Here is a 23,413-nt window from a genome sequence, read left to right on the forward strand (position 1 = left end):
GCCTCACATAAATGTTTGTTACAACTTAATATTAGCCAGTCTCACGCAGGGGCTACAGCGGGTCCCCCCCCTCTTCCCAGGAGGGACCCGTACGCCTCACGCGCGCTTCAGCCACACATTAAACCAGGGAGCCCACCAGCGGGCCCCCCGGTTGGTACTCACCACCGATGATCACCTTCAGGCAGCGTTAGGGGTGTGCGGCATTCTGTGGCTGCAGCAGCCAAGGCGCCATGCCCCGCTGAACAAACAGCCCCTCAGCACTGTGGTCCTGCAGCGGGGAAGCGGCTCTGCACCTCAAGAGGCCGGTGACCGTCCCCCCCTAACTCCCACGGTGCAGGTATGCTGTTGCCCAAACAGCATACCGAAAGAAATAAAACTTTTAAAAAGACATTGAAGAAAACTCTTGCAGATTGCAGAGTGTGCATCCTCTCCTGAGGGCACTTTTTTCTAAACTGAGCTGTAGGAGGAGGCATAGAGGGGAGGAGCCAGCACGCCCAGTTGAAGAAATTTAAAGTGCACTGGCTTCTTTGGACCCGTCTATACCCCATCGTACTAATCTGTTCCCCATTATCCCTTATGGATGCTAGAGAAACCTGCAAATGCTGTATGAATAAAAAATGCTGATGTGCATGTTACTGTCCATTACTTTCAAGTATTGGTGCATGTATTGTACACATTATTAATAATCACATATAACCCTTTCAAAGTACTTTTCTACATCATCGTGAATTATATAATGACCATTGAGATCCGTATTAATGCCAAAAAGAACAAATTATTTCCTTTTTTTACTAAGATAGAGACCACTTTAGCATAGCAGGAATAATAGGGAGATGTACTAAGCAGTGAAAAGAAATGGAGAAGTGAGCCAGCAGAGAAGTTGCCCATGAAAACCAATTAGCATTGAAGTAACATTTATAATTAAAGTACTACAAATTTATACAGAGCGGCTGACTGGCTGGGGGATGGGGGGTGACGGAGGGATTGAAGTTTTGTAACTCCCCAGTCACCCAGCCCCATAGCCCTGCATGCTAATATGGACAAGATTGTCCATATTGGCTTGCATGCATAAACGAGTCGGCACCAACAATGAACGAGTGCAGGGCCGCGCATCGTTCATCGCTGGTGCATACACACTGAAAGATATGAAAGATACCTCGTTCATTAATTAACAAGATCGTTCATATCTTTCAGTGTAATCGGCCAGTGTGTAGGGCCCTTTAGCAAGGTATTTCTAAATGTTGCCAGGTGGAGTGCTTAACCAGATATAAGAGAAAATAGGAGGTCTGGGTTAAACAATTAGCGTAGGCAGATATAATTCTGATGACCTTTTGATGTTTGGCCTGCAAGGCTAGTATCATGGATTAGACTCTTACGGTGGGTATACACTGCGCGATATATCTGCAGATCAATTGATCTGCAGATATCTAAATCCGGATTGGGCAATGTGTTGTGCATACACACTGCCCGATCCGTCATGACTGACGTCACGAACTGGATGGGCATTTACATGCCACCGACTAATGCACCATATGTCCGACTGCCCGTACACACACACAATGATGCACCAATATATCTGTAGATACATTGGTCATCGTGTGTGCTGCAGGGCTGACACGATATGTCTGGGAATGACAGCATCCACAAACATATCGTTGGTACATATGGCCGACGGGCCAGCGATATTATTAGCTGTTCAATAGAACGGCCCATATATCGGTCAGCGTATACACAGAATAAGGCACCTTCTCCACAGGGAGCCAACAACCACCAACCGCCATAATGGGAGGCCACTTCGCACCAACCACCATGAGGTGAAGACACGCAGAGTTAAGTATTTTTATTTTACCACACCACTAGCTACAACACTGTGAGAATAATATATGGGATATAACTTGTTTTCAACTACTGTATATAAAAGTGTGTTCATGTATTGGTGACTAGGAGCTGCACTTCTGTCATCCATGTACTTGGTACGTGCAAAGAATCACATCTGTCTGGTGATTGTATATTCAAGTGTGTATTGCCATGAAACTACATTTTGTTGCAACACTCTCAATACGTGATTTAAAAGAACCTACTATGATATGCGGTTCTCGCAGCCTACTATGTAAGAAACACTGAGTAGTAGAATTGTGTGTGCTACAAGAAAATAGCCACTCTTCGCCAACACACTGATGGCTACATGAGTGCCTATGGGCCCAAGAATGCATAATGACTTAAAGGTCATTTGTGCCCAAGTTAAGCATGCTGATGTATTGGAGTTGTGAGCTCCATTACAGGGTGTCTGTGCTGCATTACAGGAGATCTCAGTAATCAGCAAATATCCGTTAGCACAGATGTACGAAACATTCATGAAGCAGTGAAAAAAGTGTGGAGAAGTGAGCACGTGGAGAAGTGACCCCATGGCAACCAATCAGCTGCTCCGGACAATTGTATAGTATACAAATAATAAATGTTACTTCAATGCCGATTGGTTGCCGAGGGCAACTTCTCCACATGTTTCACTGCTTCATGAATAGACCCCAGAGTATGAACCAGGTGGAAAAGGAGAAAGTTAGAGAGGGTTCATATAAGATTCCAGAAAATCGCAGAGTGCAGCATTTGTAAAGCACAGTCACCTACGGTAAAGCATCTTGCATTAGTGTCTTCACTGGCTAAAGCGCAGACCTACTTACCATCTTTGCAGGTTCTTTCTGGGACCACTGCAGGGTTCTTTTTCTACTGTGACAACTGTTCACAGTTTGCAAAATACAGCCTCCTCTCACACCTGCACCTTACAATCATTTCATAGCTGTTGTATAACTTGTAAAATAAAATTTTCAGTGCCGCACACAATTACCCTGAAATACTTTTTCAAAAACAGGCAAGTATGCACCACACTGAGGGGGTAGATTTATTTACCCAGTATGGGGGAAAAGCGGTATCAGCGAACATATATCGCTTCTCCCCCATGTATGAATGTCCCGGTGTGTGGTACATGACAGGGGTGCTACACCCTTGCCTATATCAGCACTGCTATCTACAAGATAGCACGACGATATGTAGGGCAATGTATGACCGGCCAGTGGCACTATCGATTTCAACAGTTGCAAGTGTTGTTACCCCTTCACCACAGCAAGTACAGATCTGTCCTTGGCTGTGGCACCCAACAGCTCTGGGCTGCATAGGAGAACTCAAAATAATGATGAGATCTCGTGCATGCCCAGTGAGCCGGTTGTGAGGAGAGACACAGCACATCAGCACTAGGCTAAGGTGATATAGCGGCATCTCCCCGAGACTTACAGGCATAATAAAACCTTGAGTAGAATTTCTTGACACACTAAATTCTCAGTGGCGAAGTAGTTAATATATAAAGTAAATGGACAGTAAAAATTGCAGCTGGAGGTACTGTACTGTATATTGGATTAAGTGACACACCTGCCTTAAATCTATTCGTTAGCCTTTGTTTTGCACTAATAAATCAAACCCCCTGCCTAAGCTTCCAATACAACTACTGTATCCAGACTGAGTTATCACCCAAAGCTCTAGTGTTTGCTTAACCACCATTGCTACACAATTGCGAGTATGTACATTTGCTATGGTATTTTGAATTACTTCAATAAGTCGACTTAGGTCACTTATTTTAACTTACAATCCTTCTCGACTGCCATCAATCAGAGCTTGAAACAATGGTTTGTTGTGAGGTATTGTTTGCAGAATATTCCCATCGCCAGTCACATAGCCAATAGCCCATTGTCCCAGTCTTGTGCAACTTAATCTAAAAATGTAACTGAAAAAAAAACCACAAGAAAAAAAGGTTGTAGAGGTCTAAAAAAATATATATTTTATGCTTAAACATTACAATAATCATATGTATCATATACTAACATACCATAAAATGAGACATTGAACAAGATAACAAACAAACAAAGATAATATGCAGGTGGTTTGGCAAATAGGGACCATGCTAAAAACCCACAGTGAGAAGAAGTAATGCTTACCTTCCTGGTTTAGTGCTGTACTTCTGCAAACGAGCCTTGACTTCATCATATGTTAAAAATGCCATATAACCAGGGTGAGTCACCGCTAAAAAGTTCCAGTTCCTTAATATAGAGCTCCAGGGCTGAGGAAAGGAGGAGAGAGAGACAAATTGGTGTTAATTAACTGACTAACAATACAAAAAAACATTTAAGTGCTTGCTTCTGAAAAGACTTACTGTGAGGTAAAAGCTTATACAATGCAGACATTTCAATAGCTACAGTAATTCACTATAAAACTGGCACATTTTTATTTAAAGTATAAGGTTTTAGTTATGCTCTGGGATTTATATATCATGGTATTGAATAGTTAGTATAATTTATAGAAAAACTAAAATCAATCCTTTTACATGTTTTCATGTGCAACAGACATGGCATTTAGGGAGTAATGATCCCAACAGTGTGACGTTTAATTAATTTAAATAACATGTTTTAAAAGAAGCTACAAAAACAAGGGTAACATTTATTCAGTTCAGAGAAGCAATGTAGTCTAAAGACTGGGAAACTGTAAATCACCATACACAAATTTATATTCAATTCCTGCCAGATTTCCGACAGGTTGAAAAAACCATAACGTTTTGCCGTTTCTAGGGAGCATTTAGATTCGCCCTATTTAAAGTAAGTGCAGTTTTTTCGACTTGTCAGAAATTCCGACACGGTCGAAAAACAGGTGGATCTGCAAATTCTCTGCCGATCCACCTGTTTTGGCGAATTTGCGGCCATCTGACAGTTTTTTGTCCCATTTTCGCCCATGCCAATTCAACTTAAAAAAAAAAATTCGATTGGCATGTCAAAAACGGAACAAAAGTAGTCGAAAACGCCTGCAAATTCAATAAGGAACTGTCGGAATTTAATATACCCCTGTATCATCATTATCAGAGTTTCTTATAAGGCATCTCAAGGTCCACAGTGCCAGACAGTTGAGAAACAATTAAAACAGAAACATACAAATCACATGAGAACAGCTGAGCGTTAAGAAAGGACGTTTATCAAGTATCAGAGCAGATAAAATATGGTCTTGGCACAGTGCAGACCATGTGAACGTCATACAAATCATTTAACGATCATACAGTTATAGATAACTTAAAGGATGGACAGAGTGCAAGTGGACTGATGCGGGAGATATAGAAGTGAGATACAAGGTTCAGAGGGCTTTTTCCCATAAGAGCATACAGACCTTTTTAGAAAGGAAACTGATGTGGTTAAAATAGGGAAGTATTACAGTATGAAAGTGTTAGAAAATATATTATGGAAATACAGTTAGAGTCCCCAAAAAACACATAGGTACGTAAACTATTCATTGATACTATGTGTTTTCACTGGTGCCATCATGAAAACAGGGCACTTACCAGGGATTTTTTTTCGAGACCTCAGCAGGTCCCGAGTTGAAATCCCGATAAGTACTGGAGTCAGACTACATTCTGGGCTAATTTGATAGTCCCTAGGGATCAATTAACCCACAGTAAGCAAATGAATTCCCCCCACAGCCTCATATTTGCAAATGATTGATAGGTATGTCTTAGAAAAATATATGCAAAAAAAAAAAAAGAGGCGGAAAATGTTTGTACAGAGTGCAGAAAAGCCAACTTTGTGCCCCAAAACCCTAGCCAAAACTTGTTGGGCTCCTACATGCAGCCATTTTTACTGGAATCAGTTTTGCTCAACTTAATACATTTAGAGAGCCAATGCTATGCTATGTTGTTGTGGAGCCAAATTTTATTAGGGATTAGTGCAATTTTAAAAGACTTTTTCAAATTAAATTACATTTATCATTTAAGCAGTTAGACCTAGCAAACATCTGTTAGAATAGTTAATATTATGTACTGCTGCTAGCTATTGGAACACTCACAAATGAATCTTAAAGACACATGGGGGCACACAAATATACAGTTTTGTTTTCTTGTAATATAAATAAAACACATTTTTATTTCAGCTGCAACTATAAGGTTGTACCAACATAAGTGCTCTGCCAAACACAGGGGTAGATGTATTAACCTGGAGAAGGCATAAGGAAGTGATAAACCAGTGATATGTGCAAGGTGATAAAGGCACCAGCCAATCAGCTCCAGTATGTAAATTAACAGTTAGGATCTGATTGGCTGGTGCCTTTATCACCTTGCACATATCACTGGTTTATCACTTTTTTATGCCTTCTCCAGGTTAATACTAGAGATGAGCGGGTTCGGTTCCTCTGAAACCGAACCCGCCCGAACTTCAGGTTTTTTACACGGGTCCGAGCAGGCTCGGATCTTCCCGCCTTGCTCGGCTAACCCGAGCGCGCCCGAACGTCATCATCACGCTGTCGGATTCTCGCGAGGCTCGGATTCTATCGCGAGACTCGGATTCTATATAAGGAGCCGCGCGTCGCCGCCATTTTCACACGTGCATTGAGAGTCATAGGGAGAGGACGTGGCTGGCGTCCTCTCCGTTTAGAGAAGAGAGAGACACAGTATTTTCGGGGAGCATTATTAGGAGGAGTACTACTGTATACAACTATACTACTTGCTGAAGTGATATTTATAGATTAGATAGTGTGACTGTAAGTGTATTATCTGACTTGTGGGGGAGACACTGACAGTGGGGAGCAGTTAGAGTCTGAGAGCAGGACTCAGGAGTACATATAACGTACAGTGCACACTTTTGCTGCCAGAGTCAGTGCCACACTGCCATTGTTGTGACCACACTGACCACCAGTATAATAATATATTTTGTGATTGCCTGCTTAGGCCTCGGAGTACTAGTTGCAAGTTGCAACGTGACCTGTCCTGAAGTGACCACCAGTTTAATAATCAATCACCAGCAGTTTAATATATATATATATATATATATATATAGAATGAACAACTGCTCCGGCACTCCATGTAGTCCAATGCTGGACTAATCCTGCTCGGGTGCCTTCCCCGACCGGGAACCGGTGACATGCAGGGAAAGAATTGAGGCGGCACTCAGGAGACTTGAAACAACATTCATATAATTGTGCAAAAGGTGCAAATCGTATCAAAATATGATTTGCACCTTTTGCACAATTATATGAATGTTGTTTCAAGTCTCCTGAGTGCCGCCTCAATTCTTTCCCTATATATATATATATATATATAATTGCATATAATATATATATATATATATATATATATATATATATATATAATATTGTATACCACCTACCCGTGGTTTTTTTTTTTTTTTTTTTCATTCTTCTTTATACATACTACTATAGTAGCTTACTGTAGCAGTCTGCGGTGCTGTGCTGACCTGACAGTGTCCAGCAGGTCCGTCATCAGTCATTACATAATAAATATATATAGTACCTGTCCGGCTGCAGTACTAGTGATATTATATTGATTTCATCTCATTATCAATAATTTATCATCCAGTCTAGACTCTATATTAGCAGCAGACACAGTACGTTAGTCCACGGCTGTAGCTACCTCTGTGTCGGCACTCGGCAGTCCATCCATAATTGTATACCACCTACCCGTGGTTTTTTTTTTTTCTTTCTTCTTTGTACATACTACTATAGTATAGTAGCTTACTGTAGCAGTCTGCGGTGCTGCTGAGCTGACAGTGTCCAGCAGGTCCGTCATCAGTCATCATTACCTAATAAATATATTATCTACCTGTCCGGCTGCAGTACTAGTGATATTATATATACATATATATATATTGATTTCATCTCATTATCAATCATCCAGTCTATATTAGAAGCAGACACAGTACGTTAGTCCACGGCTGTAGCTACCTCTGTGTCGGCACTCAGCAGTCCATCCATAATTGTATACCACCTACCCGTGGTTTTTTTTTTTCGTTCTTCTTTGTACATACTACTATAGAGTATAGTAGCTTACTGTAGCAGTCTGCGGTGCTGCTGAGCTGACAGTGTCCAGCAGGTCCGTCATCAGTCATCATTACCTAATAAATATATTATCTACCTGTCCGGCTGCAGTACTAGTGATATTATATATACATACATATATATATTGATTTCATCTCATTATCAATCATCCAGTCTATATTAGCAGCAGACACAGTACGTTAGTCCACGGCTGTAGCTACCTCTGTGTCGGCACTCGGCAGTCCATCCATAATTGTATACCACCTACCCGTGGTTTTTTTTTTCCTTTCTTCTTTGTACATACTACTATAGAGTGTAGTAGCTTACTGTAGCAGTCGGCGGTGCTGCTGAGCTGACAGTGTCCAGCAGGTCCGTCATCAGTCATCATTACCTAATAAATATATTATCTACCTGTCCGGCTGCAGTACTAGTGATATTATATATACATACATATATATATTGATTTCATCTCATTATCAATCATCCAGTCTATATTAGCAGCAGACACAGTACGTTAGTCCACGGCTGTAGCTACCTCTGTGTCGGCACTCGGCAGTCCATCCATAAGTATACTAGTATCCATCCATCTCCATTGTTTACCTGAGGTGCCTTTTAGTTGTGCCTATTAAAATATGGAGAACAAATATGTTGAGGTCCCAAAATTAGGGAAAGATCAAGATCCACTTCCACCTCGTGCTGAAGCTGCTGCCACTAGTCATGGCCGAGACGATGAAATGCCAGCAACGTCGTCTGCCAAGGCCGATGCCCAATGTCATAGTACAGAGCATGTCAAATCCAAAACACCAAATATCAGTAAAAAAAGGACTCCAAAACCTAAAATAAAATTGTCGGAGGAGAAGCGTAAACTTGCCAATATGCCATTTACCACACGGAGTGGCAAGGAACGGCTGAGGCCCTGGCCTATGTTCATGGCTAGTGGTTCAGCTTCACATGAGGATGGAAGCACTCAGCCTCTCGCTAGAAAACTGAAAAGACTCAAGCTGGCAAAAGCACCGCAAAGAACTGTGCGTTCTTCGAAATCCCAAATCCACAAGGAGAGTCCAATTGTGTCGGTTGCGATGCCTGACCTTCCCAACACTGGACGTGAAGAGCATGCGCCTTCCACCATTTGCACGCCCCCTGCAAGTGCTGGAAGGAGCACCCGCAGTCCAGTTCCTGATAGTCAGATTGAAGATGTCAGTGTTGAAGTACACCAGGATGAGGAGGATATGGGTGTTGCTGGCGCTGGGGAGGAAATTGACCAGGAGGATTCTGATGGTGAGGTGGTTTGTTTAAGTCAGGCACCCGGGGAGACACCTGTTGTCCGTGGGAGGAATATGGCCACTGACATGCCTGGTGAAAATACCAAAAAAATCAGCTCTTCGGTGTGGAAGTATTTCAACAGAAATGCGGACAACAGGTGTCAAGCCGTGTGTTGCCTTTGTCAAGCTGTAATAAGTAGGGGTAAGGACGTTAACCACCTCGGAACATCCTCCCTTATACGTCACCTGCAGCGCATTCATAATAAGTCAGTGACAAGTTCAAAAACTTTGGGTGACAGCGGAAGCAGTCCACTGACCAGTAAATCCCTTCCTCTTGTAACCAAGCTCACGCAAACCACCCCACCAACTCCCTCAGTGTCAATTTCCTCCTTCCCCAGGAATGCCAATAGTCCTGCAGGCCATGTCACTGGCAATTCTGACGATTCCTCTCCTGCCTGGGATTCCTCCGATGCATCCTTGCGTGTAACGCCTACTGCTGCTGGCGCTGCTGTTGTTGCTGCTGGGAGTCGATGGTCATCCCAGAGGGGAAGTCGTAAGACCACTTTTACTACTTCCACCAAGCAATTGACTGTCCAACAGTCCTTTGCGAGGAAGATGAAATATCACAGCAGTCATCCTACTGCAAAGCGGATAACTGAGGGCTTGGCATCCTGGGTGGTGAGAAACGTGGTTCCGGTATCCATCATTACTGCAGAGCCAACTAGAGACTTGTTGGAGGTACTGTGTCCCCGGTACCAAATACCATCTAGGTTCCATTTCTCTAGGCAGGCAATACCGAAAATGTACACAGACCTCAGAAAAAGAGTCACCAGTGTCCTAAAAAATGCAGCTGTACCCAATGTCCACTTAACCACGGACATGTGGACAAGTGGAGCAGGGCAGGGTCAGGACTATATGACTGTGACAGCCCACTGGGTAGATGTATGGACTCCCGCCGCAAGAACAGCAGCGGCGGCACCAGTAGCAGCATCTCGCAAACGCCAACTCTTTCCTAGGCAGGCTACGCTTTGTATCACCGGTTTCCAGAATACGCACACAGCTGAAAACCTCTTACGGCAACTGAGGAAGATCATCGCGGAATGGCTTACCCCAATTGGACTCTCCTGTGGATTTGTGGCATCGGACAATGCCAGCAATATTGTGTGTGCATTAAATATGGGCAAATTCCAGCACGTCCCATGTTTTGCACATACCTTGAATTTGGTGGTGCAGAATTATTTAAAAAACGACAGGGGCGTGCAAGAGATGCTGTCGGTGGCCAGAAGAATTGCGGGACACTTTCGGCGTACAGGCACCACGTACAGAAGACTGGAGCACCACCAAAAACTACTGAACCTGCCCTGCCATCATCTGAAGCAAGAAGTGGTAACGAGGTGGAATTCAACCCTCTATATGCTTCAGAGGTTGGAGGAGCAGCAAAAGGCCATTCAAGCCTATACAATTGAGCACGATATAGGAGGTGGAATGCACCTGTCTCAAGCGCAGTGGAGAATGATTTCAACGTTGTGCAAGGTTCTGATGCCCTTTGAACTTGCCACACGTGAAGTCAGTTCAGACACTGCCAGCCTGAGTCAGGTCATTCCCCTCATCAGGCTTTTGCAGAAGAAGCTGGAGACATTGAAGGAGGAGCTAACACGGAGCGATTCCGCTAGGCATGTGGGACTTGTGGATGGAGCCCTTAATTCGCTTAACAAGGATTCACGGGTGGTCAATCTGTTGAAATCAGAGCACTACATTTTGGCCACCATGCTCGATCCTAGATTTAAAGCCTACCTTGGATCTCTCTTTCCGGCAGACACAAGTCTGCTGGGGTTGAAAGACCTGCTGGTGAGAAAATTGTCAAGTCAAGCGGAACGCGACCTGTCAACATCTCCTCCTTCACATTCTCCCGCAACTGGGGGTGCGGGGAAAAGGCTCAGAATTCCGAGCCCACCCGCTGGCGGTGATGCAGGGCAGTCTGGAGCGACTGCTGATGCTGACATCTGGTCCGGACTGAAGGACCTGACAACGATTACGGACATGTCGTCTACTGTCACTGCATATGATTCTCTCAACATTGAAAGAATGGTGGAGGATTATATGAGTGACCGCATCCAAGTAGGCACGTCACACAGTCCGTACTTATACTGGCAGGAAAAAGAGGCAATTTGGAGGCCCTTGCACAAACTGGCTTTATTCTACCTAAGTTGCCCTCCCACAAGTGTGTACTCCGAAAGAGTGTTTAGTGCCGCCGCTCACCTTGTCAGCAATCGGCGTACGAGGTTACATCCAGAAAATGTGGAGAAGATGATGTTCATTAAAATGAATTATAATCAATTCCTCCGTGGAGACATTGACCAGCAGCAATTGCCTCCACAAAGTACACAGGGAGCTGAGATGGTGGATTCCAGTGGGGACGAATTGATAATCTGTGAGGAGGGGGATGTACACGGTGATATATCGGAGGATGATGATGAGGTGGACATCTTGCCTCTGTAGAGCCAGTTTGTGCAAGGAGAGATTAATTGCTTCTTTTTTGGTGGGGGTCCAAACCAACCCGTCATTTCAGTCACAGTCGTGTGGCAGACCCTGTCACTGAAATGATGGGTTGGTTAAAGTGTGCATGTCCTGTTTATACAACATAAGGGTGGGTGGGAGGGCCCAAGGACAATTCCATCTTGCACCTCTTTTTTCTTTAATTTTTCTTTGCGTCATGTGCTGTTTGGGGAGGGTTTTTTGGAAGGGACATCCTGCGTGACACTGCAGTGACACTCCTAGATGGGCCCGGTGTTTGTGTCGGCCACTAGGGTCGCTTATCTTACTCACACAGCTACCGCATTGCGCCTCTTTTTTTCTTTGCGTCATGTGCTGTTTGGGGAGGGTTTTTTGGAAGGGACATCCTGCGTGACACTGCAGTGACACTCCTAGATGGGCCCGGTGTTTGTGTCGGCCACTAGGGTTGCTTATCTTACTCACACAGCTACCTCATTGCGCCTCTTTTTTTCTTTGCGTCATGTGCTGTTTGGGGAGGGTTTTTTGGAAGGGACATCCTGCGTGACACTGCAGTGCCACTCCTAGATGGGCCCGGTGTTTGTGTCGGCCACTAGGGTCGCTTATCTTACTCACACAGCTACCTCATTGCGCCTCTTTTTTTCTTTGCCTCATGTGCTGTTTGGGGAGGGTTTTTTGGAAGGGACATCCTGCGTGACACTGCAGTGCCACTCCTAGATGGGCCCGGTGTTTGTGTCGGCCACTAGGGTCGCTTATCTTACTCACACAGCTACCTCATTGCGCCTCTTTTTTTCTTTGCGTCATGTGCTGTTTGGGGAGGGTTTTTTTGGAAGGGACATCCTGCGTGACACTGCAGTGACACTCCTAGATGGGCCCGGTGTTTGTGTCGGCCACTAGGGTCGCTTATCTTACTCACACAGCTACCTCATTGCGCCTCTTTTTTTCTTTGCGTCATGTGCTGTTTGGGGAGGGTTTTTTGGAAGGGACATCCTGCGTGACACTGCAGTGACACTCCTAGATGGGCCCGGTGTTTGTGTCGGCCACTAGGGTCGCTTATCTTACTCACACAGCTACCTCATTGCGCCTCTTTTTTTCTTTGCGTCATGTGCTGTTTGGGGAGGGTTTTTTGGAAGGGACATCCTGCGTGACACTGCAGTGACACTCCTAGATGGGCCCGGTGTTTGTGTCGGCCACTAGGGTCGCTTAGCTTAGTCATCCAGCGACCTAGGTGCAAATTTTAGGACTAAAAATAATATTGTGAGGTGTGAGGTATTCAGAATAGACTGAAAATGAGTGTAAATTATGGTTTTTGAGGTTAATAATACTTTGGGATCAAAATGACCCCCAAATTCTATGATTTAAGCTGTTTTTTAGTGTTTTTTGAAAAAAACACCCGAATCCAAAACACACCCGAATCCGACAAAAAAAATTCGGTGAGGTTTTGCCAAAACGCGGTCGAACCCAAAACACGGCCGCGGAACCGAACCCAAAACCAAAACACAAAACCCGAAACATTTCCGGCGCTCATCTCTAGTTAATACATCTGCCCCACAGACACTACACAAAACTGTATGATACAAAGTTACAGCGCACTAAAAAGCATAATTATGCACACGATAAAAAGGTGTATATTTTCTAAATTTACAATTTATAAGCCATAAAGCATTGTGCGCCACATACAGTATATACATCTACAGCTAATGACCCCAGAATAAGGCAGTGAGCAGATATAAAAGGATAAGCTATTTTGAATTTGTGGATGCGGACTGTCAAGTAAAAATATTAAGAAAAAGACTTTAGGAGACTGGTTATTGGAAATCATGCTGTTGAATCCAGCACTTTGCAAAACATGCAATCAATTTTGCAGGGAGGAAATGAAAAATCTCACAGGTTTTCTGTTTTATTCTTAGATTAAATAAAGAAAAGAAAAGCTCAGTAGGATGGTTGTAGAAAAAAAAATTCTGTACCAAGTAAATATAATTCATTAATTTCACAGTAGAAACTTAATAGTGCATATATTAAAAGTCTTCTTTCTTAAATAATTGATACACTGGAAGCCAATCATTTTTTTTTAGAAAGATAGAATATCCAGATCATTTACAATTAATATAAAATAGTTCACATAAAAGACATTTAGATAATAAGTAGTACCTGCTTAGTTAGACGCCTAGGGAAAGCAACCATTGGTGCAAACTCACATCAGTATACAAGGCAGGCCCAGCTGATGCCGTATTGCATGGATCTATATACACAGCTGGCCCCATCTATGCAGCCACACCACCCCTATCTATCCGCTTGAAAGTAGCAGTCATCACTACCAGGGTGCATTTGATCATGATCATGGTGGAAAGAGTTCAGATGGATTTCTGTGTGTGCAAAACTCTGAATAGCCCACAATCCTTCCTACACACCCTTGAAACACGTAAGCTGGACATACACTATACAACTATCTGGCAGATCATCTGCCAGATCTGGCTGGTTGGAATGAAAATCTGGTAATGGATGAGAGCAAATGACAATCGACCATTTGCTCTCAAGTACTGGAAAATGGACAAAACTTGGCATGGATTTAACCAAACTGTATGAAACACAGTTTGTCAGTTTTCCAGTGTTTGGGAGCAAATGGTCGATTGTCCTTTGCGCTCATCCATTACCAGATTTTCATTCCAACCAGCCAAATCTGGCAGATAATCTGGCAGATAATTGTATAGTGTATGCGCAGCTTTAGCCTATGTCCAAATGCCTAGTCGTCTCCCAGTTACAAACATTCTGCCACAAGTGGCGTTTCATATGGCTCTTAATCAGGCCCACTGTGGGTAGACACAGGAGGCAATTACTACTGAAACTCCCCCCCCCCCCCCCCATAAAATAAAAATAATAATATCCTTCAAATGTGTCTCTTTCACAGCTTGTGTAGAAACAGCTAACCACTTATTTAATCAGCCGCAATAACAGATGCATTCAGTAACACGCTGGCAGAATCTCTCAAAAGGCAACAATTTAGTTACAGCTGAATATATGGAGAGTGGCTTAAACACTGACTCCCCAACACGTACCCAAACTTAGTATTAATAGTAGTTTGCTGGTTTAAAAAGTCACAAGTTGTGCAGATGGTGTAATGGTTAGCATTACTGCCTCACAGCACTGAGTTCATGGGTTCGATTCCCACCATGGCCCTAACTGTGCGGTGTTTGTATATTCTCCCCGTGCTTGAGTGGGTTTCCTCCGGGTACTCCGGTTTCCTCCCACAATCCAAAAATATACTGGTGGGTCAATTTGCTCCCAACGAAATTAACCCTAGCGTGAATGTGTCTGTGTGTACATGTGATAGGGAATATAGATTGTAAGCTCCACTGGGACAGGGGCTGATGTGAATGAGCAAATATTCTCTGTACAGCGCTGCGGATATAAATAACTGGTAATAAATAAAATAAATAAATAAGTTGTGAGTCAGACTGATGTAGATTATACAACAATGTGCCTCTAGGGTGTGCATTCCAAAGGAATGTACATGTAGCTAGCACCACATTCCAGCAGTGCATAGCCTTGGATGGTAGCAAAATAGCTTGCCTACTAGCATCAAAATGGTTGAAGGTGTAGTAGTTCAATAAAGTAATGAAAATAAACGTAAGCACAAACGAAAGAATGAAAACACAGAACACATTAGGTAAAGTAACTCAATGTATGTAACAAGATGCTTAGTATGTGGTTTAAAGTTTCAAATGAAAAACATATAAAGTGACCGTCATTATATGGTGTACTTTCAAATAAGTACCTAAAATGTAGAAATATTCCTGACGCTAGATCAAAACAAAAAGCACTACAGTAAGTACAGATGTAACATGAAAAGACAGTGGGGTATATGCAATTGCGGTCGAAAATGTCAAAAAACGGGTCATTTTCGACACAAAAAACCTGTTGAATTTGATTTGACAATGCAATACAGTACTTTGACAAAAAACCTGCCGTTTCATTTTCGACTTTTGGCAATTCGACATTTTTTCAATTCGACATGTCTGCAATGTTAAAATGCGGCTTTTCGATAAAAGTATATTAAATTGAAGAATGTTGATTCGACAACAGTGCTTTTCGACAGTCATTTCGTCAATTTCATTCCGCCTCATTTTCCTGTCGTGATCTAAAAAAATTTTTTTAAAACATGATTTTTTTTTGTTTTTTTTATTGCTAATAACATATCTATTTATATTAGGAGGGATTATCTACTTGGTTTGTCCTTAGGAGCCAAGTATTATTTAATCGATTTTTGAAAAGAATATATATTTTTTTTTTACGAACTACAATAATATGGAGAGTTTTTAGGTTGGAAGGGGTGTGAAAGTGTTAAAATTCCTGAAAAAAAATGTGTGGCGTCCCCCCACATAAGCATAACCAGCCTCGGGCTCTTTGAGCCGGTCCTGGATGTAAAAATACGGGGGGGGGGGGGGAAATAACAGGGGTTCCCCCGTATTTTAACAACCAGCACCGGGCTCTGCGCCTTGTCCTGGTGGGGACAGAAGACGTAGGGGTCCCCCGTATTTTTCACACCAGCACCGGGCTCCACTAGCCAGAGAGATAATGCCACATGGCTATCAGTCCCCCTTGGATGGGGGGGGACAGCCTCGGGCTTCAACCCTGGCCCTTGGGTGGCTGGAGGGGGGACCCCTTGATTTAAGGGGTCCCCACTCCTCCAGGGTACACCGGCCAGGGGTGACTTGTTGGGGATTTAACGCCACGGCCGCAGGGACCATTATAAAAGTGTCCCCCGGCTGTGGCATTATCTCTCTGGCTAGTGGAGCCCTGTGCTGGTGTGAAAAATACGGGGGACCCCTACGTCTTCTGTCCCCCGTATTTTTGGCACCAGGACCGGGCGCAGAGCCCGGTGCTGGTTGTTAAAATACGGGGGAACCCCTGTCATTTCCCCACCCCCGTATTTTTACAACCAGGACCGGCTCACAGAGCCCGAGGCTGGTTATGCTTAGGCGGGGGGACCCCAGGCATTTTTTTTCAGGATTTTTTGAACACTTTTGTGTCGTCCATGAAGTCGAATCCAGGCCGCCCACTATTCGTCAATTGGTCCGTTTTTCGACAGCGGGACTGTCGAATCCGTTATTTATTGAATATGTCGAATTCGGGTACCGGCGGGAGGGTTTCGACTGTCGAATTGTGTCGAATCCAAAAAACGGTCGAATTCCAGCCGGAATTCGACCGCAATTACATATACCCCAGTTTCTTAATGATGAATTATCATATATGTACTAAAAATAAACCTATAGAACTTTAACAAGGTGCTGGGATTTTATTGAGTCTCATCTGACATGTGCTGACTCTCCTATCATCTTATCCCCCCTGAAGGGAACCTTGTTCATGCAAGTACTTTATGAACATAGTCTCATGTTGCATTCCATATGGTCACACACCAAAATAAACAGATTCCGAAAATACTGCAATCATGGATCCCATAGTCCGCACGCCTGTTCCCATGATCAGCAGTGTAAATTACTCACACCAAAAATAGTGCCTGAAAAGTCCTCGTAGTTGCTAAGAGCTTATCTTGTGTCTCTTTTAATCTGGAACCAATGTGAGAAGATCACAAAGCATTTGTATTAACTGGCTCCGTAAAATTACAAAATAACTAGTATACCTGCTGTCACTAACGCTGACTTGCCCTGGGTTGAAAAGCTTGAATGTGCGGATGTAAAAAAAAAAAAAAAAGATTAACAAAATACAGCACTGTAATAAAGTCCATGATAAACAGAGTGTAAGATGGTTTTATAGACCTGTAGTAGAAGAAATATAGCGAAAGCAACTCCTCTAAGATGTTTATTGTCAGATTTTGCAACTACTGAAATGAATCAGGACGACATAAATGCTTCACAGATTAAGGTCACAGCAATGAATTGCGCAGATAAGCACTAAGGGGTCAATTTACTAAGAACTGTATCTCACTTGTGTTTGCTCCATATTAAACAAGGGTGAGATCGATGTGACATGGGTGCTTTTTTTTAAACAAAAACAAAGGAATTTGCTATGTTCCCCTGTTTTAGTTAATTGTGTTATCCGATGGTGCATTTGAACCATGTTTCGTGGCAGCCAAACACTCCCAAACATGAAGCCTGCACAAATCAGTGAGACCTGTGTAGTGCTTCTCTTGGAAAAGGTTTGTAAAATAATAAAGTAAATAAAAAATTAAAAACTTAAAAAAGTGTGCGATCCCCACCCCACAAGCATAATCAGCCCTGGACTCTGAACCGGTCCTGGTTCAAATAAAACTGGGAAACAAAATGTGTGCGGTCTCGCTATATTTTAAGAACCAGCACAGGGCTCTTGGACCGGTACTGGTATAAAAAATATAGGGGAAAAAAAGAAATAAAGGTGGCCCGTATTTTTTAACTCCGCAACGGGCATCATTAGCCAGGGAAGTAATGCCACAGCCAGGGGACACAGTTACATAGGTCCCCTGGCCAGAACATTAAACCCCCTAAGTAGGCAGCCTTGGCTGGAGATTCCTGGGGGAGTGCCCCTCCCCCCAATAAAGGAGTTATCCCCCCCCCCTCCAGACACCCAAACCCTAGGCTGTGGGTGTAAAGTTGATAGTCCATTCGTTTTAGAGTTTGGAGTTGTAAATTTTTTTTTTGTCTTCTACAGGAGGGACTACAGGTCTTCCCAAGTCTCCCCTGCATGCTGGTACTTGGAGAACCACAAGTACCAGCATGCGGGGCATTAAAAGCCCGCTGGTACCTATAGTACCCAGTAAAGTAAATACACACACACATATATATATATATATATATACATACATACACACACACACACACACACACACACAGAACTCGCACAACATGAAAGTATAACTTTAATAAGCACTTACACTTCCCTATGTGAATGAGTGGAACCCAGGTGACTGCTATCATTAGAAAAGACGATAGCACATCAGCAAGCACCTCATTAGGAGCAACCCACTGATTGGCTGTGAGCACCTGCACTGTCAAACTCCCCCCATAGACTTCAATGGTGGGAAAGTGCCATTGAAGTCTATGGTGGGAATCACTACATTGTATTTTATGATGGGAACCGCAAGGTTGACCTCTATTAACCTTATGGTGGCAGATGTATGAAAAACGTCCTACCGGACGTTATATGCCTGCTGTCGTATCACCACATTATCGTGATGATATGCCCTGTCCCTCCGCCACAATGTATTATTCACGAGCCTGACGATGTGGGAGGGCGTTATGTCAACTATAGATTGTAAGCTTGCGAGCAGGGCCTTCCTACCTCTATGTCTGTCTGTTTTTACCCAGTTTTGTTCTATTACTGTTGTTCTAATTGTAAAGCGCAACGGAATATGCTGCGCTATATAAGAAACTGTTAATAAATAAATAAAATAAATAACTGTCCCGTGATATGCTTTCACCCACATCGGCTAGACTGTTATCGCCGCCAGATACACAGGGGTGTGGCTTGATTTACACTTCCTTAAATCGTGTGTACAATCGTTCCGTGTGTATGCACAATATCAATTGTCCGGGAGTGTTCAGGAGTTGAAGAGAAGTCATTAGCGAGATTGTTTCATTGTCAACATTGCTCCATGTGTGGGGGCCTTAAGGTTGGGTATACACTTAGCAATGTGTACCCAGCCGGATTTCCAGCAAGTGCACAGACACACTTGCCAAAGCCGGGTCCGATGGGGAAAAGCCACGTCATGCTGCATCATGTCATCGCTGGCGAGCCACAGGAGCACGTATATCATGGGTATACACTAGACAATGTCCCAGATATGTCGACAACATATCGTCCGAGTGTCTGTCAAATAGTGCTATTTATGATTTTGGTGCCCTGTGCCAGAAAGAATATAGGTGCACCCTCCCCCCCCCTCCATCTACACCTTAGATTGGGCCAGTGCCTATGCGCTGTGGGCTGAGCACACTCGGCACACACCTATTTAGGACCTTGCTGACACATACCGCTACCAGCATGTACTAAATAGTCCCGTCCCCCCCGCAGTGCAGCACCACCACACTACACTGGAGCAAATTTGCCACACATACAGTGCAGCTTGTTACAGTAGCCTTTCCGGAGGACTGAAGAAGAGTGCATTGCGGGACAGCTCTCAGAGTCCCAGAGGATCGGGAAGCTTCTCTGCCTGGCCTCTCACTGAGGAGATACCAGAAGCAGCTGCCACGTCACATGGCTTAGCTGCAAAAGGATAACAAAAACCTGCCAGCAGCGATGGATCAGCAGGGGGGGGAATGTGTTGCCTTGCAGGGGGGGGGGGGGGGGCTGCAGAGGATTCACTGTGGCTAAAGAAGAGGGAGCCGTGAGAAGCCGGACGCCGGAGCCCGCGGCAGTGTTATATATGTGACACTCCGTATATTCACCGCTGCTCTACAGCAGAGCAGCGATTGACAGAAGCCTCCAAAAAAATTATATATATATATATATATATATATATATATATACACACATACACACACACATATGTATGTATATATATATATATATATATATATAAATATATATACACACACACACACATATATATATATATACACATACACACATTATATATATATATATATATATATACACACACACGCACACACATATATACACACACACACACACACACACACACACACACACACACACACACACACACACATACTGGAAAATGATTAATTCAGCCTGTTAGATAAAGAGCTCTATTTCCTTATAAAATATAAGTGGAGATTTAATCTAGAAATTCCTTTCACTTATATTCTTCCTTTTTTCATTTTCTACACTTGTCTAATTTTTTTTAAACTAGAAATTAATGTACATCCAGTTATATTTGATGTATAAAATGTATATGTAAAATAGCTGTAACTTGGTAGCTTTGCTGCTGGTTACTGTAACATCACACCTAGCGCGTGACATCACTAGTCTGTGACATCACAATGTTTCATCCTGTAAGATTTTATCTACAGCTGCTGAAGTTTCCAGTCACCATGCAGGAAGGCAGGTAGGAGGAGGTGAGTCCTACATAGCAGGGTATAATGGTAAGGAAGACAGAGTGCAGTATAGTCAAAACTGAAAGGCAAGATAAGATAGACAGAACAGGAAATATAGGTACAAGGACACATAATTAGGAGAAGCTTAGGAAGGAATGACACCGTATTTAGTAATAAAAATGTAGCGTTACAGAAATAAAGAGGGCAGTATGGAGGATAAGCACACAGAGGGTATGCAGATATGTCTCAATGAGGCAGGATCTTGCTTTGGGATGAAAACTAAATAAAATAGATAAATACTGTACACATTGATCAATTTGAAAGTATGTTTGGTTTAAGGAAAAGTGGTTGACCCATGGACATTTTATTGTACTTCTATTTCTATTGTAAACTAGTACTATGCTAAAGTATAGTATTTTGTGTTTTTTCATCATTTGGCAAAGTTCTGGCAAAGAGATTTGCAGAGTGTCGGGTGACCGGCAAAGAGATCTGCAGAGTGTCAGCTGAAGACGATGGGAGGGGTCGCAGAGGCAGCAAGGACTGGAGGACAACATGGAGGAGGTAAGTTACCATACTTGTGTAATTGTGTGTGGTGGGGGGTATTGATAGCACAGTACAAAACAGACTACAGTATGGTGGGGGAGAGCGGACAATACAAAACATGCAGAAGGGGGCAGCTCAGTATAGAACATACAGATGGTGTGGGACGGGCATGGGCGGTACTAGGGTGTTCGGCGCCCCCTTGCATACGAAAAATTTGAGCCCTCCCATACTTTATAAATTGACAGCGAGCTGCCTGAAAAAGGGGTGTGTTCTCACAAAGAAGGGCCGTTGCCACACACTAGTACTCCAAATTTAAATTACGCCACACAAAAGCAATCTTACTTTACATTACACCACACATAGTGCCCCTGATTCATAGTACACCACATTGTAGTGTCCCTTATTCACATTACGACACACAGTAGCACCCCCCAGTCACATTGTGCTACACAGTAGTGCCTGATAAAGCTGATTATATTTACAGGAATGAAAGCTATATCTTAAAAACACCTTAAATACACTTTAAACCTTTAGCCGCTGTGGCCGCTATACTTAATTCACACTACGCACCTTTTACGCTATTAGCGTAAAAGGGTTCCGTAGTGTACGGACTTTGTACCGTCAGCGCGGCGTGTGTACGCAAAGTCCTCGCAGCGCATACACACCCAGAGATACACTTAAAACCTTCTACAGCAATGCAGTGCAATAATAATAATAATACTACTACACTTTAAACCTTAGCAGGGCAATGAGCACACAACACCAATTGTGATTAACCGCTGGGTTCCGACACCACAGTGGATTATTTCTGAAAGGGGGTTTACAATACAAATTATACACTACAATATAAGACAATATCTATAACAGAATAATGGCTACAGTCAATGTACATAGGTGAGTATATTCGCGTGCGCTCCCCGGTCCGGTTCTCCGTCATCAAATAGATAACGTTGTGAGTCTTGTGTCAGGCCGGGCTGCAGCAGGCTTTATTTATACAAGTCTTCCAAAAGCAATACAATGGATACTGTAATCCCTTTGTCCATTGGACACAGGAATGCACTTTTACAGTACAGGAGAGGTCATAGGTTGATTTGAAAAGGTAGGCGATGTCTTTCTCAACTGCTCTTGTGGGTGTTCTCCTCTGGATTCCCGCCACATACATAATATACAGTAAATACAGTTTATATCTATATTCTGCACATAACTATCCGCAGGAACATGCAATCTTCCGCAGACCAACACCGGAATGTTACCCTTAAAATACCCTACAGCTGGATACCAAATACCACCTTATAACCTTAGTCTGTCCCCTCTTACCCTGTAAAGGTGAATCCCTTTGTTCTGCAACCATTTAAACAGCTATAACTTTCTGATGTGGTGCAAGGAGACTATGTGTACATTGTGCACTATTTGGATTAAATATGTAATGTGTTTTGATGGCTCTCCATGCGTACACAAACTCTGCCGTAAATACCCATAACACGCACCGATGCGCAGGTCCGCGGGAGCGACCATACGCAAATTGTGAATATGTGCATGCATGGCAGAACAAGTGCATGCGCAGTGGGCATGTGTGTGCAGTTTATACGTGCTGTGTGTTCTGCAATATTTTTCGACTTTGACATGCCCATTATACACATAATGCCCACAGTAGTAATGCCCCTTACATATAATGCCAGTAGTAGTGGTGTGTATACACATTATGCCCACAGTAGTGCCCCTTATATGCATAATGTCAACAGTAGTAATGCCTCTTATACAAATATGTGCTTAGTAGTAGAGCCACTTACACACATGATGCCCACAGTAGTAGTGCTGCTTATATGCATAATGCCCACATTAGTGCTTCATATACACATAATGCCCACAGTAGTAGTGTCCCTATACACAATGCCCACAGTAGTGCCTCTATACACATAATATACACAGTAGTGGCCCTTGTACACCTAATGCCACACAGTAGTGCCCTTTTTCATAATGCTTTATACACATTGCCCATAGTAGTGCCCCTTATACATAATGTCCACATTAGTGCCCCTTATACACAATGCCTTACACATAATGTCCACATTAGTGCCCCTTAAACACAATGCCTTATACATAATGCCCACAGTAGTAGTGACCCTTATACACAATGCCCACAGTAGTAGTGCCCCTTATACACATAATGCCCACAGTAGTAGTGCTCCTTATACACAATGTTACAGTAGCTCTATCATTATGACTGTAACCTGCACACTGTGGGTATTGTATGAT

General features: G+C 43.2%; 1 protein-coding gene across 8 annotated transcripts in view; it reads right to left on the reverse strand.

Annotated features, from left to right (window-relative positions):
* Positions 1–23,413, reverse strand: part of CBLB (Cbl proto-oncogene B) — a 394,231-nt gene that overhangs the window by 180,249 nt on the left and 190,569 nt on the right. For all 8 annotated transcript variants that reach the window (XM_063953613.1, XM_063953612.1, XM_063953611.1 and 5 more), the window contains exons 5-6: positions 3,984–4,105; positions 3,635–3,772 (exon numbers count right to left, since the gene is read on the reverse strand). In XM_063953613.1, coding sequence (XP_063809683.1) covers positions 3,635–3,772; positions 3,984–4,105 — 260 coding nt within the window. The remainder of the gene's footprint in view (positions 1–3,634; positions 3,773–3,983; positions 4,106–23,413) is intronic.

Source organism: Pseudophryne corroboree, chromosome 2, assembly GCF_028390025.1.
Source record: "Pseudophryne corroboree isolate aPseCor3 chromosome 2, aPseCor3.hap2, whole genome shotgun sequence".
NCBI lineage: Eukaryota > Metazoa > Chordata > Amphibia > Anura > Myobatrachidae > Pseudophryne > Pseudophryne corroboree.